The 13,189-nt window shown below is 51.3% G+C and overlaps 1 protein-coding gene across 4 annotated transcripts in view; it reads right to left on the reverse strand.

Annotated features, from left to right (window-relative positions):
- CD109 (CD109 molecule) overlaps positions 1-13,189 on the reverse strand; it is a 456,523-nt gene that overhangs the window by 257,511 nt on the left and 185,823 nt on the right. For all 4 annotated transcript variants that reach the window (XM_029595620.1, XM_029595619.1, XM_029595617.1 and 1 more), the window contains exon 14: positions 5,776-5,952. In XM_029595620.1, the coding sequence (XP_029451480.1) occupies positions 5,776-5,952 (177 nt within the window). The remainder of the gene's footprint in view (positions 1-5,775; positions 5,953-13,189) is intronic.

Raw genomic sequence — 13,189 nt, forward strand, 5'->3', positions numbered from 1 at the left:
AGGGGTCTGAAGGCGGGTCCCGCTAGGAAATCCAAAACTAGGTTGAGATTCCACAGGGGCACTGGCCACTTCAGTGGCGGGCGAATGTGTTTGACTCCTTTCAGGAAACGTGAAATGTCTGGGTGTGTGGCAATGCTGTTGCCGTCACTCCTGGGACCGTAGCAGGATAGCGCTGCCACCTGAACCTTGATGGAGTGGAGGGACAGACCCTTCTGAAGTCCATCTTGCAGGAAATCCAAAATGACAGGGATTGTAGCGGCATGTGGGATGGTGCTGTGAGTCGCACCAGGCTTCAAATACTCTCCAGATCCTTATGTTAGTGATGTGGAGAATTTGCATGCTCGGAGGAGTGTATCTATTACCGGCCCAGAGTATCCTCTTTTCTTTAGTCTAGCCCTCTCAATGGCCAGACCGTAAGAGAGAATTGCGTTGGATCCTCGTGGAGGATGGGACCTTGCTGCAGCAGGTCCCTGTGTGGAGGCAGGGGTAGTGGATTCCCTGCCAGTAGTCTTCTCATGTCTGCGTACCAGGGTCTTCTTGGCCAGTCCGGGGCCACTAGAAGAACTAGGCCTCTGTGCTGCTGAATCTTGTGTATAATGGTGCCCAGCAGGGGCCATGGAGGAAAGGCATATAAGCAGGATCCCCTGAGGCCATGGCTGTACCAGGGCGTCTATCCCGTGGGAGAGAGGATCTCGCCTGCGACTGAAGTATCTGGGTACCTGAGCGTTGGACCTGTCCGCTAGTAGGTCCTTGCCCGGAGTCCCCCACTGATCCACAATCATCTGGAAAGCTGTGGGCGACAGCTGCCATTCCCCAGGGTTTAGGCTTTCTCTGCTGAGGAAGTCTGCTGTGGTGTTGTCCTTCCCGGCGATGTGGACGGTGGAGATGTCCTGGAGATTTACCTCCGCCCAAGCCATCAGGGGGGCTATTTCTAAGGATACCTGTCGGCTTTTGGTTCCACCCTGTCGGTTGATATATGCCACCGTGGTGGCGTTGTCCGACATCACTCTGATCGCTCTGTTTTGAAGTCTGTGGGCAAATCACAGGCAGGCAGGCTAGCCTGACTGCCCGTGCCTCTAGTCGGTTGATGTTCCACTCCAACTATTCTTTGTTCCACCGCCCTTGGGCGGTTAATTCTTCGCAGTGTGCTCCCCATCCGTTCAGGCTGGCATCTGTAGTGAGCAGGGTCCAGGTTGGGGAGGACATTCTTGACCCCCGGCTCGTGTGACCAGGCTGCAAACACCACGGTAGCTGATTCCGCACTCTGGCTGGTAGAGGTAGGTGTATGGAGTAGTTCTGTGATCGTGGGCTCCACCGAGATAGGAGGGCGCGTTGTAATGGTCTCATATGAGCCCGCGCCCATGGTACCACCTCCAGAGTGGATGCCATGAGGCCGAGGACCTGTAGGTAATCCCAAGCTGTGGGCCGGGTGGCGCTCAGCAGGGCCTGCAGACGATTCCGGAGCTTTGATCTCCTCTTGGATGTCAAGCTGACCTTGTCTTCCTGGGTGACGAATCGGACTCCTAGGTATTCCAGTGCCTGAGAAGGCTGTAGGGAACTCTTGTTTGTGTTGACTACCCAACCTAGGCTTTCCAGAAGAGAGATCACTCTGTTGGTTGCCTGGTGGCTCTCCTCCGGTGACTTTGCCCTGATCAGCCAATCGTCCAGGTAGGGATGGACGAGAATTCCTACCTTCCTGAGTGACGCCGCCACTACTACTATGACCTTGGTAAAGGTCCGCGGCACAGTGGCTAACCCGAAGGGTAAAGCTCGGAACTGAAAGTGTTGGTTCAGGACTTTGAAGCGTAAGTAGCGCTGGTGATCCCGATGGATTGGGATATGCAAGTAGGCTTCTGACAGATCTAGGGATGTGAGAAACTCCCCTGGCTGTATTGCACTTTTGACAGACCACAGAGTTTCCATTCGAAAGCTGGGGACCCGTAGGTGTCGGTTGACTGACTTGAGGTCCAGGACGGGCCTGAAAGTGCCCTCTTTCTTGGGTACTATGAAATAAATGGAATAATGCCCAGAATTTATCTCCCATGCAGGCACTGGGATTATGGCTTTTAGGGACAGGAGCCTCCGCAAGGTAGGTTCCAGCGCCGCCCTCTTGAGGGGTGGAGAAGGAGATTCCACAAACCTGTCCGGAGGGAGCCGAAGAAAGTCCAGGTAATACCCTTCTCGGATGATGGCGAGGACCCACTGGTCCGAGGTAATCTTGACCCACCTGCGGTAGAAGAGGGTTAGCCTGCCCCCTATGGCCTCTTCCCCCAGATGAGTCGGATGATTCTCATTGTGGGGTGCGGCCGGGACCCAAACCCGAGCCGGTTCTCCTCTTGTTGTGCTTGGTCTGAAAGGACTGGTTCCTGGTCTGAGGACGAGGTGCTTGGTAGCGAGTCCTGTAAGGGTTGAAGCGCTGAGAGTTTCTACCTCTGGATGGCCTGGGACCAGGGCGCTGGTTCCTCCTTGACCTGTCTTCTGGTAGACTGGGTAATGGAGAGGCGCCCCATTTATTAGCCAGTTTCTCGATATCGCTGCCGAACAGGAGGGAACCCTTAAAGGGCATTCTCGTGAGGCGTGTCTTGGAGGAGTCTGCGTCGGCCAACCAATTTCGAAGCCAGAGGTGTCTCCTGGCTGCCACTGAGGATGGCACTCCCTTGGATGCCGTACGGACTAGGTCGGAGGCTGCGTCAGTGAGGAACGAGAGAGCTGATTCCATTTCTTCTCCCGGGGTGTTGTTCCTAGCTTGTGATAAACAGGAACACGTCACCACGGTGCAGCAGGTCGCAATTCTTGGGACATGGCTGCCACCTCAAAGGCTTGTTTTAGAAAGGCGTCCATGTGCCGGTCATGTGCATCCTTGAGGGCCGGGCCGGGCCGCCCCCCCCCCTCCACCGGAATGGTGGTGCGCTTCACAATTGTGGAAACTATGGCGTCTACCTTAGGGCACGCCAGCAGCTCCCTGGTTGCCGGGTCCAGGGGGTACATGCCCGACAAGGCCCGACCCCCTTTGAATGAAGCCTCCGGCGCATTCCACTCCAGATCGATTAGCTGTACTGCTTGTAGGAGGGGAAAATGGCGAGCCGTTTGGCGCAGGCTCTCTAGCAAGGGATTCATTCTAGGTTCCCCTGGGTTGTCTTGGCCCGGGATAGCCAGCTCCGACAGGCATTGAGAGACCAGGTCTGGGAGATCCTTCTTCAGAAAGAAGCATCTCATGGTCCGATATGGTTCCATCCCCGAGGGAAGTTCTCCCTCCTCGGGGGGTTCGCCGTCATCCTCAGAGCAATCTGAATCCCCATAAGTGGGGCTTCCGGGTGGCGAGTAGCCGTTCCTAGGTCTTGAGGGTCCAGGGGCCGGGTCATCCGGCACGTATGGGTCCGTTCGGGGATCAGACTGCATTTTGACAAAGGCATGAATCCCCTTGAATAATTCCACCCAGGAGAGGAAAGCAGGTTCTAGCCTTAGGGGCACCAGGTCTCTCGGGTTCCCTGGCTGCTCACCGCGGCCTGCTAGGTCCGGGGTGTTTCCTGAGGAACTGGCAAGTACGCTGGGCTGGGTTCGACCCTGGCCTCGAACTCCCAGGGCCTCCTCACAGTGGGCACCATAGGGAGTCTGCTTCCTCGCTCTGTGTAGCTCTGAGGTTGCATGCTGAGCAGAGGCCTAGAGCTCTCATGCCTGATTCTGGAGGCGCCGGCTCTGCGGACGCATGGGCTCTCTTACGCTCTATCACGTCTGTATGCGGTGTGCTCCCAGCCGGAGTACGTGCCTTGTAATATGCTCGAAAGACGTGCGTCTACAAATGTGCGCTTATCAACGTGCGCCTGACCACGTGCGCCTGACCACGTGCGCCAAGCAACGTGCGCCTGACCACGTGCGCCTGACCACGTGCGCCTGACCACGTGCGCCAAGCAACGTGCGCCTAGGAACATGCGCTTATCAACGGGCGCCGAGCAACATGCGCTTATTACCGTGCGCTTAGCAACGTGCGCCTAGGAACGTGCGCCTAGCAACGCTTGGCAACAAGTATTTTCGGGCGCCTAACATACGCCCGTCGCCTGTGCGCTCAGTCTGGCCTGAGCGCTAGAGCAAGGCGACGAACCAGGGCAGATGGCGACGGCGAGCAGGCAGGCAAAATGGCGACCTCCTTGGTGGGCTGCCACGTAGGCAGACCCCGCTAATCCTCGCTTCCTCGGAGACCAACAAGTAAAGATGTACGCCTTACCTTGTCTTCGGCGCTTCCTGGCTGCGACCCGGGCGGTCTCCGGCTGCGGGGGGAGAGGGTGATTACCATCACCACCACGCTCGAGAAGTGTACCCGCTGCCTCTAGGCCGCGCCCGAACTCGTCTCGCTCGGGGGCCAAGTCCTCACCGAGACCGAGGCTGCCTCTATGCCGCGCCCTTCTCACTCGGGGGCTAGGTCCCTGCCGCGAGTTGGCCACCGGACCGAGGCTCTTACCTCCGAGGGACCACGGAAATCACCCCGGGAAACTCAACTGGGGGAGGGACCGAATGGTGTCACTGCAGGAGTGCGGGGCTCATCTTCAGGTAGGATTCTTCTATGAATTTAGTCGTTAGAATATGGAAAAACGCTCAGCGAGCGTGAGGTAGCTCCAAACTGCTTTGGAGATGGAAATTACTGAGTTGCTGCACTTCCTGCAGGGGTATATGTACCACGTGCTGACGTCAGATCCGTCTCCAACTGCTAGCATGAGCACACTATACCCATTTGTTCTGAGTCCATCTGCTACACGCAAGGAAATGGCCAGTTATATGGGAATCAGTGTGAATATTTCCCCCTAATATTTGAAAAATCTCACCTGTCTTAAGATGTAAAAATCATTTCAGACACAGTAAGTTTCTTTAGGCACAATAACTTTTTGTGCCTTATTTTTGCATAACTAAATTGAATAATTACATTAAAAAACACTATAATTTTAAGATATGAAACACTTCCATGTCATGTAAAAAAAAAAGTTTCATTCTTTAATAAACAGGCCCCTAACTGCAAAATACATCAAGGGTTTCCTTCCATTCTGCAGCAATGGCTGTAATAGGGAGCCTTACCCAGCTCAGCTGCCATAAAGTGGCACAGTAACAATCACAGCACTGGTTAAGTGCCACTGTCAGTAGAACATCAAGAGTTCTGCCTTTCCAATGCCAGGAGAACGAATCATGAATGACACATTGTGAACTTATAATGCTATAGGTTCGCCATCGCTGTCCTGAGGGGGGCGGGGGGTGTAGAGCCAAGGGGAACCTCCTACAGTAAAATCAAGTTCGTAATTTGGGAACTGAAAAAAACTTAATGTTACCATAATAACATTTTCCACCATTAAATTTTAGCATTTTTTGTTAATTTTCCCTGTCAATTGACTGTGTGTGAATGTTTAAGGGATGCAATATTTCACACCAAAACAGCTGTCAACTATTTGCATCTGTGCTGCAACAATATGAATAACAAAAACAAAAACTACCAGAGATTTACCTAAAGAGAAACTAGTTTAGTAGAATGGGTAAATCCTACCATTTAATTTTTTTTTTTTAAACTGAGGCTTTATGGTTGTAATTAAAAAAATGTCAGTAATTTCCAACTTCCTGCATCCCAGTTTGACAATGTGCCAGTAAATCTTAGGTTCAGATATACTTAACATTTTTCTTTCAATAGCAAAACCTCTCCATGCATCTAAGTACTATTTTTCTATTTTTGGAGCTATGCTTTTTTGTCAGCAGTGATCTTGTACAAGTCAATCCAAAAACGTTGGCTTATTTACCCACCTTGTTGCGAAAGATACGTTGTATGCGGAGAGTCAGCACATCACTTATAATGTCACCAGTATCAGAAATATAGTATACAAGTACGCAGGCCACCGGAGTCCAGGAATTTTCAGGTGTCAAAGTGAAAGTTGTTGAAGTCTTTTTGCCTACAGTCACAATTCGTCCCCTGGATAACACCTAAAATAATAAAGGACTGAATCAATGTAAACACAAAGCACTATGTCAACAGAACAGTATGTCATAGGTAGCTTCTGCTGAACAACGGGCAAACAAAAATTGTCTGGTACAAATAATAAAGGAAGGGGCGCATGAATCAAATTAAAAAAAGAAAAAAATGTTGAGATTACTTACCTGATAATCTCCTTTTCCTTAGTGTAGACAGATGGACTCAGAACGAATGGGATAGTATCCGCGTGCTAGCAGTTGGAGACTGATCTGACGTCAGCACGGGGTATATATATCCCCACAGGAAGCGTAGCAACTTAGTAATCTTCCTTGCAAAAGCTGTTATGGATGTGTGTACTGACGCTCAGTGAAAAGTGAAACAGGATTCCCCTGACCGATTGATAGTAGCTGGAGACCGCCAGCATTCACAACCGGAAGGCGTTAACACCTGGTATAGTGTACGCTCTCATGGAAACAGATGACATGGCTTACCTTGAATCGGTGAAACCCATGTACACAGGCAGCTGGGCGGGATGCTGAGTCCATCTGTCTACACTAAGCAAAAGGAGATTATCAGGTAAGTAATCTCAACATTTGCTGGCGTGTAGCCAGATGGACTCAGAACGAATGGGATGTACAAAAGCTTTACTCCCAGCCTGGGTGGGAGGCTGCCTGAGGACCATGTAGGACTGCCCTTGCAAATGCTGAGTCCTCCCTAGCCAGGACATCCAGACGGTAAAACCTGGAGAAGGTATGGAGGGAGGCCCACGTCGCCGCTTTACAGATTTCTGCAGGCGACAGCATCCTGGATTCTGCCCAAGATGCCGCTTGAGCTCTGGTAGAATGAGCCTTGACTTGTAGAGGCGGAGACTTCCCGGCCTCCACGTAAGCTGCTCTGATAACGTCTTTAATCCAGCGGGCAATGGTGGGCCGCGAGGCCGCTTCACCTTGCTTCCTCCCGCTGTGCAGGACGAACAGATGGTCTGTCTTTCGTAGTTCTTGTGTCACTTCCAGATATCTGGGCAGCAAACTGCCAATGTCGAGATGACGTAATAAACGCCCTTCATCAGATTTCTTCAAACCTGCCGTGGTAGGCAAGGATATGGTTTGGTTAAGATGAAACTGTGAAACCACTTTAGGTAGAAAGGAGGGAATCGTACGAAGATGGATAGCCTCAGGAGTGATTCTGAAAAAGGGATCACGGCAGGACAGTGCTTGTAGCTCTGAGTTGCGGCGTGCCGAACATACCGCCAATAGGAACACCATCTTCAAGGTTAGAGAACGGAGAGACAGTCCCCGAAGGGGTCGGAAGGTGGATCCCGCGAAGAAATCCAAAACAAGATTGAGGTTCCATAAGGGCACAGGCCACTTTAGTGGTGAACGAATATGCTTGACTCCTTGCAGAAAGCGAGAAACATCTGGATGCTTGGCGATGGTCTTGCCATCCCTCCTGGGACCATAGCAAGACAGCGCAGCCACCTGAACTTTGATAGAGCTGAGGGAGAGACCCTTCTGAAGTCCATCCTGCAGGAAAACCAACACAATAAGGATTGTGGTCGCATGTGGATTGGTGCCGTGAGTGTCGCACCATGCTTCAAGTACCCTCCAGATCCTTACGTAGGTGAGGGACGTGGAAAACCAACGAGCTAGGAGGAGTGTATCTATCACTTTTCTTCAGTCTAGCCCTCTCAATGGCCAGACCGTAAGAGAGAATTGAGCTGGATCCTCATGGAGGATGGGACCTTGACGTAGAAGGTCCCGGAGAGGAGGCAGGGGAAGAGGCTCCCCTGCCAGTAGTCTTCTCATGTCTGCGTACCAGGGTCTTCTTGGCCAGTCTGGTGCCACTAGAAGAACTAGGCCCCGGTGTTTCTGAATCTTGTGGATGATGGCGCCCAGCAGAGGCCACGGAGGAAAGGCGTATAGCAGAGTCCCTGGAGGCCACGGCTGCACCAGGGCATCGATTCCGTGTGAGAACGGGTCGTGCTTGCGGCTGAAGTATCTGGGTACTTGAGCATTGGACTTGTCTGCCAGTAAATCCATGTCCGGAATCCCCCAGTGATCCACAATCATCTGGAAGGCTGTGGGTGACAGCTGCCACTCTCCCGGATTCAGGCTTTCTCTGCTGAAGAAGTCTGCTATGGTATTGTGGTATTGTCCTTCCCGGCAATGTGGACGGCGGAGATGTCCCAAAGATTCGCCTCCGCCCAAGCCATCAGTGGGGCGATCTCCAGAGATACTTGACGGTTTCTGGTTCCGCCCTGACGGTTGATGTATGCCACCGTGGTGACGTTGTCGGACATCACTCTGACTGCTCTGTTCTTCAGTCTGTGAGCAAATCGAAGGCATGCCAATCGGACTGCTCGGGCCTCTAGACGGTTGATGTTCCACGCTGACTCGTCTCTGTTCCACCGCCCTTGTGCGGTGAGTTCTTCGCAGTGTGCTCCCCAGCCGCTCAGGCTGGCATCTGTGGTGAGCAAAGTCCACGTGGGTGATGACATCTTCGACCCCCTGCTCATGTGGTTGGACTGCAACCACCACTGCAACTGGGTCCGCACTCTGGCTGGCAGATGAATAGTTCCGTAGCCGGGGACTCCAGCGAGAGAGCAGGGAGTGTTGTAGTGGTCTCATATGGGCCCTCGCCCAAGGCACCACTTCCAGGGTGGATGCCATGAAACCAAGAACCTGCAGATAATCCCAGGCTATGGGCCGACTGGCTCCCATCAAATACTGCATACGCTGCTGAAGTTTCAACCTTCTTTTGGTAGTGAGACTGACTGTGTCTGCCCAGGTGTCAAACTGTACCCCCAGGTATTCCAGAGACTGGGAAGGCTGTACAAAGGCATGAATCCCCTTAAAGAGATCCACCCAGGAAATTGAAACAGCCTCTAATCGCTGGGGTACAAGATCCCCCGGGATTCCCGATTGGTCAAGACTGCCCGCTAAATCCGGGGTAGCCCCCGGGGAACTGTCAGCAAATTGTGGCCGAGACCGGTCCTGGCCCGAGGGTCCCACGGCCTCCTCACATTGGGCACATAGGGAGTCTGGCTCTTCACTGTGCGTGGCTCCAAGCTGGCATGGAGAGCAGAGGCCAAGGGCTTTAATGGCTGACGCAGGCGGCGCCGCCACAGAAGTTGCTGCGGCGTTCTGATCCATTGAAAAGTATGCGCTGAATGCTTAATATAACAGGCGCACAATAATTATAATATGCGGCAGCAAGATGCGCTTAATACAACAGGCGCGCAATAATAATATGCGGCAGCAATATGCGCTTAATACAACAGGCGCACAATAATAAGAATATGCGGCAGCAATATGCGCTTAATACAACAGGCGCACAATAAAACTAATAAGCGGCAGCAATTTGTTCTCAGCAATAGGCGGCCATGAAAACCGCTCAATTGTGTGCAATATGCACTCAGCAATATGCAGTTAGCAATACACGCTCTATGGCTTTTAATAGGCTCTCAGCAATAAGCGGTCGGTAATACACGCTCAATGGCATTCAATAGGCTCTCAGAAATAAGCGGTTAGCAATACACGCTCAATGACATTCAATAGGCTCACAGCAGTAAGCAGTTAGCAATACACGCTTAATGGCATTCAATAGGCTCTCAGCAATATGCGGTTAGCAATACACGCTCAATGGCATTCAATATGCTCTCAGCAACAGGCGGTTAGCAATACACGCTCAGTGGCATTCAATATGCTTTCATTAACAGGCGGTTAGCAATACACGCTCAGTGGCATATGCTCACAGCAATAAGTCAATATACGCACAAGGAGGAATAGAGCTGCGCCTATTACGGGCGCTCAATACCTGAACAAGGCCCACAAAATGGCGCCCTCCACGGCGTGCCACGCCGCAGATCCTCTGCTCCTCGGAGACCAGAAATAAGAGATGTACGCCTTACCTGATCCTCGGCGCTTCCCGGCTGGAACCCGGGCGGTCTCCGGCTGCGGGGGGAGAGGGCAAGTACCTTCACCGCCGCGATTGAGGATATGCACCCGCTGCCTCGTCCACGCCGGGACCGAGGCGCCTCGAAAGCCTCACCCGAACCTCGCCCGGGGGCTGTCCCCCTGCCGCGATTCGGCCACCGGACCAAGGACTTACACCTCCGGGGTGATCACGGAAATCACCCCCGGAAACTCTACTGGGGGAGGGACCTTAGGGTATCACCGCAGGAGTGCGGGGCTCGATGCAATAGAAGTTTTAGTAAGTAGAAAAAGAAAGAAAAAGTAGATTTGGAAAACACACTCAGCAAGCGTGCAGGCTCTCCAAACTGCTTTGGAGACGGAAATTACTAAGTTGCTACGCTTCCTGTGGGGATACATATACCCCGTGCTGACGTCAGATCCGTCTCCAACTGCTAGCACGCGGATACTATCCCATTCGTTCTGAGTCCATCTGGCTACACGCCAGGAAAGTGTATTTAATCCATTCATGAGGTGTTTTTCATTTGAACAGACTGAGCACCCTTTTTTGAATGTACGGTCCCTCTTTCTCACTCTCTCTAAAACAAGTGATCATGCAGGGATGAAAATTTTAAAAAATAAAATGGGTGTGCACAGTATTTCAGAGAACCATCATCCTTCAACCACTGTTTTCAGGAACCTAAAATGGCAATTTTCCAATTTTTTGGAAGGACTGCTATAAGAGAACAGTTCAGTAACACCATAAATTTAGTTCCCTGTACGTACCCGATCAGTCCAGACTGTGGGATATATCCCCATTCCAGCAGATGGAGGCAGAAGAAAAAACTTGTGAGACACTCGGAATTACCCATGAGCACCCTTCATGGGTAATTCCGAGAAAAAGGGTGGGGAAAAAAAAATAAATAAATGGATGAACTGCGTGGCTTGCTGGGCAGACTGGATGGGCCGTTTGGTCGTCTTCTGCCGTCATTTCTAGATGTTTCTATATATGTTTCTATATATGTTCTTCTGTCTCTAGCAGATTAAGGTTGTTGATACTGCGGTTCCCACCTAAATTGCTATTCTTTTACAGGGAAAGTTAGAATATTATTTTCCTTTTTTCTTTCCCTCTCTCTCTTTTCCTTTGAATGGTTCAAGTTTAAAAAAACAAAACAAAACTTAAGTTTTCTCAGAACAGTGTTAGGCTAAGTTGGCCTCTCAGTTTAATTTTGCCTGCCTTACAGCTTGCATCTGTATCTGGCCTTGAGAATAGTCTCTTATTCTCAGGTAGGTGTTTGTTTTTTCTTTTATTTTGCTCCGTTCCTGGCTCTTAGGGGTGCAAACTGGTGGTCCAGCTGCTCCCCTACCAAAATACCGGTTCACCTGAGAGGTGCCATTCCTCACGGCTGGTAAGGCTGAGAGGCGACATTCCTCAGCTACTTAAAAAACCTCTAAACCTATTATTTGGGCCAGTGTAGTTTTTAAAGTGAAACTTTCTTTACCTCCGTTTTCTGTTCGCGGCTGACAAACTGTTTCAAGGGTTTTTTTCTGTCAGCTGTTTCTTCCACCATGCCACGTGGGACACAATGCTCCGCCTGCGGAGAACCCGGGTCACGGCTCTCCCATGAAGGAATTTGTTCAGCTTGCCTCCCCAGAGGGGAGGGTTCTTCGAGGGCGGAAAGTCATTTAATGTAGAGATTACTTACCTGATAATCTCCTTTTCCTTAGTGTATGCAGATGGACTCAAAACAAGTGGGCATAGTGTGCTCGTGCTAGCAGTTGGAGACGGATCTGACGTCAGCATGGGTACATATACCCCCACAGGAAATGTAGCAAATCAGTAATCTTCCTTGCAAAAGCTTTTATGGATATATGTGTGACTGACCGATCGATTAAATGAACAGGATTACCCTGACCAATTGATGGTAGCTGGAGACCGCCAGTGTACTCAGCCGGAAGGCGTCGACACCCGGCAGGGTGGATGCCCTATATAAGAAAACATGGCTTACCATGATTCGGCGAATCCCCATGTATACCGGCAGCCGGGCGGGATGCTGAGTCCATCTGCATACACTAAGGAAAAGGAGATTATCAGGTAAGTAATCTCTACATTTCCCAGTGTGTAGCAGATGGACTCAAAACAAGTGGGATGTACAAAAGCTACTCCCGGACTGGGCGGGAGGCTGCCCGAGGTCCGTATAAGATTGCCCTCGCAAATGCAGTGTCCTCCCTTGCCTGGACGTCCAGACGGTAAAATCTGGAGAAGGTATGGAGGGAGGACCACGTCACCGCTTTACATATCTCTGCAGGCGACATCAGCTTAGTTTCTGCCCAAGAGGCCGATTGTGCTCTGGTAGAATGAGCCTTGACCTGTAGAGGCGGTGGTTTTCCCGCCTCTATGTAGGCTGCCTTGATAACTTCTTTAATGCAGCGGGTGATGGTCGGCCGTGAGGCCGCTTCCCCTTGCTTCTTCCCGCTGTGCAGGACAAACAGGTGGTCCGTCTTTCGTACTGCTTCTGACATTTCCAGGTATCTGGACAGCAGTCTGCCGATGTCGAGATGGCGTAGCATTCGACCTTCTTCTGATTTCTTCAAACCTTCCGTGGTAGGCAAAGATATGGTTTGGTTGAGGTGAAAGTGTGAGACCACTTTGGGTAAAAAGGATGGAACTGTGCGAAGATGGATAGCCTCTGGAGTGATTCTGAGAAACTGATCACGGCAGGACAGTGCTTGTAGCTCCGAGATGCGGCGTGCTGAACACACAGCCAGCAAGAACCCCATCTTCAAGATTAACAAATGGAGAGACAGGCCTCGAAGGGGCCTGAAGGCTGATCCTGCCAAAAATTCCAATACTAGGTTGAGGTTCCACAAGGGCACTGGCCACTGCAGTGGCGGGTGAATGTGTTTGACTCCTTTCAGGAAACGTGAGATGTCTGGGTGTTTGGCAATGGTGTTGCCGTCACTCCTGGGACCGTAGCAAGCCAGCACTGCTACCTGCACCTTGATGGAGCTGAGGGACAGACCCTTCTGAAGTCCATCTTGTAGGAAGTCCAAAATGATAGGAATCTTAGCGGCATGCGAATTGGTGCTGTGAGAGTCACACCAGACTTCAAAAACTCTCCAGATCCTGATATATGTTAGTGATGTGGAGAACTTGCGTGCTCAGAGGAGTGTATCTATAACCGGCTCTGACTATCCCCTTTTCTTCAGTCTAGCCCTCTCAATGGCCAGCCGTAAGAGAGAATTGAGCTGGATCCTCGTGGAGGATGGGACCTTGCAGCAGCAGGTACCTGTAGGGAGGCAGAGGTAGAGGGTTCCCTGCCAGTAGTCTTCTCAT

Source organism: Rhinatrema bivittatum, chromosome 3 (genome assembly GCF_901001135.1).
Source record: "Rhinatrema bivittatum chromosome 3, aRhiBiv1.1, whole genome shotgun sequence".
NCBI classification, from domain to species: Eukaryota; Metazoa; Chordata; class Amphibia; order Gymnophiona; family Rhinatrematidae; genus Rhinatrema; species Rhinatrema bivittatum.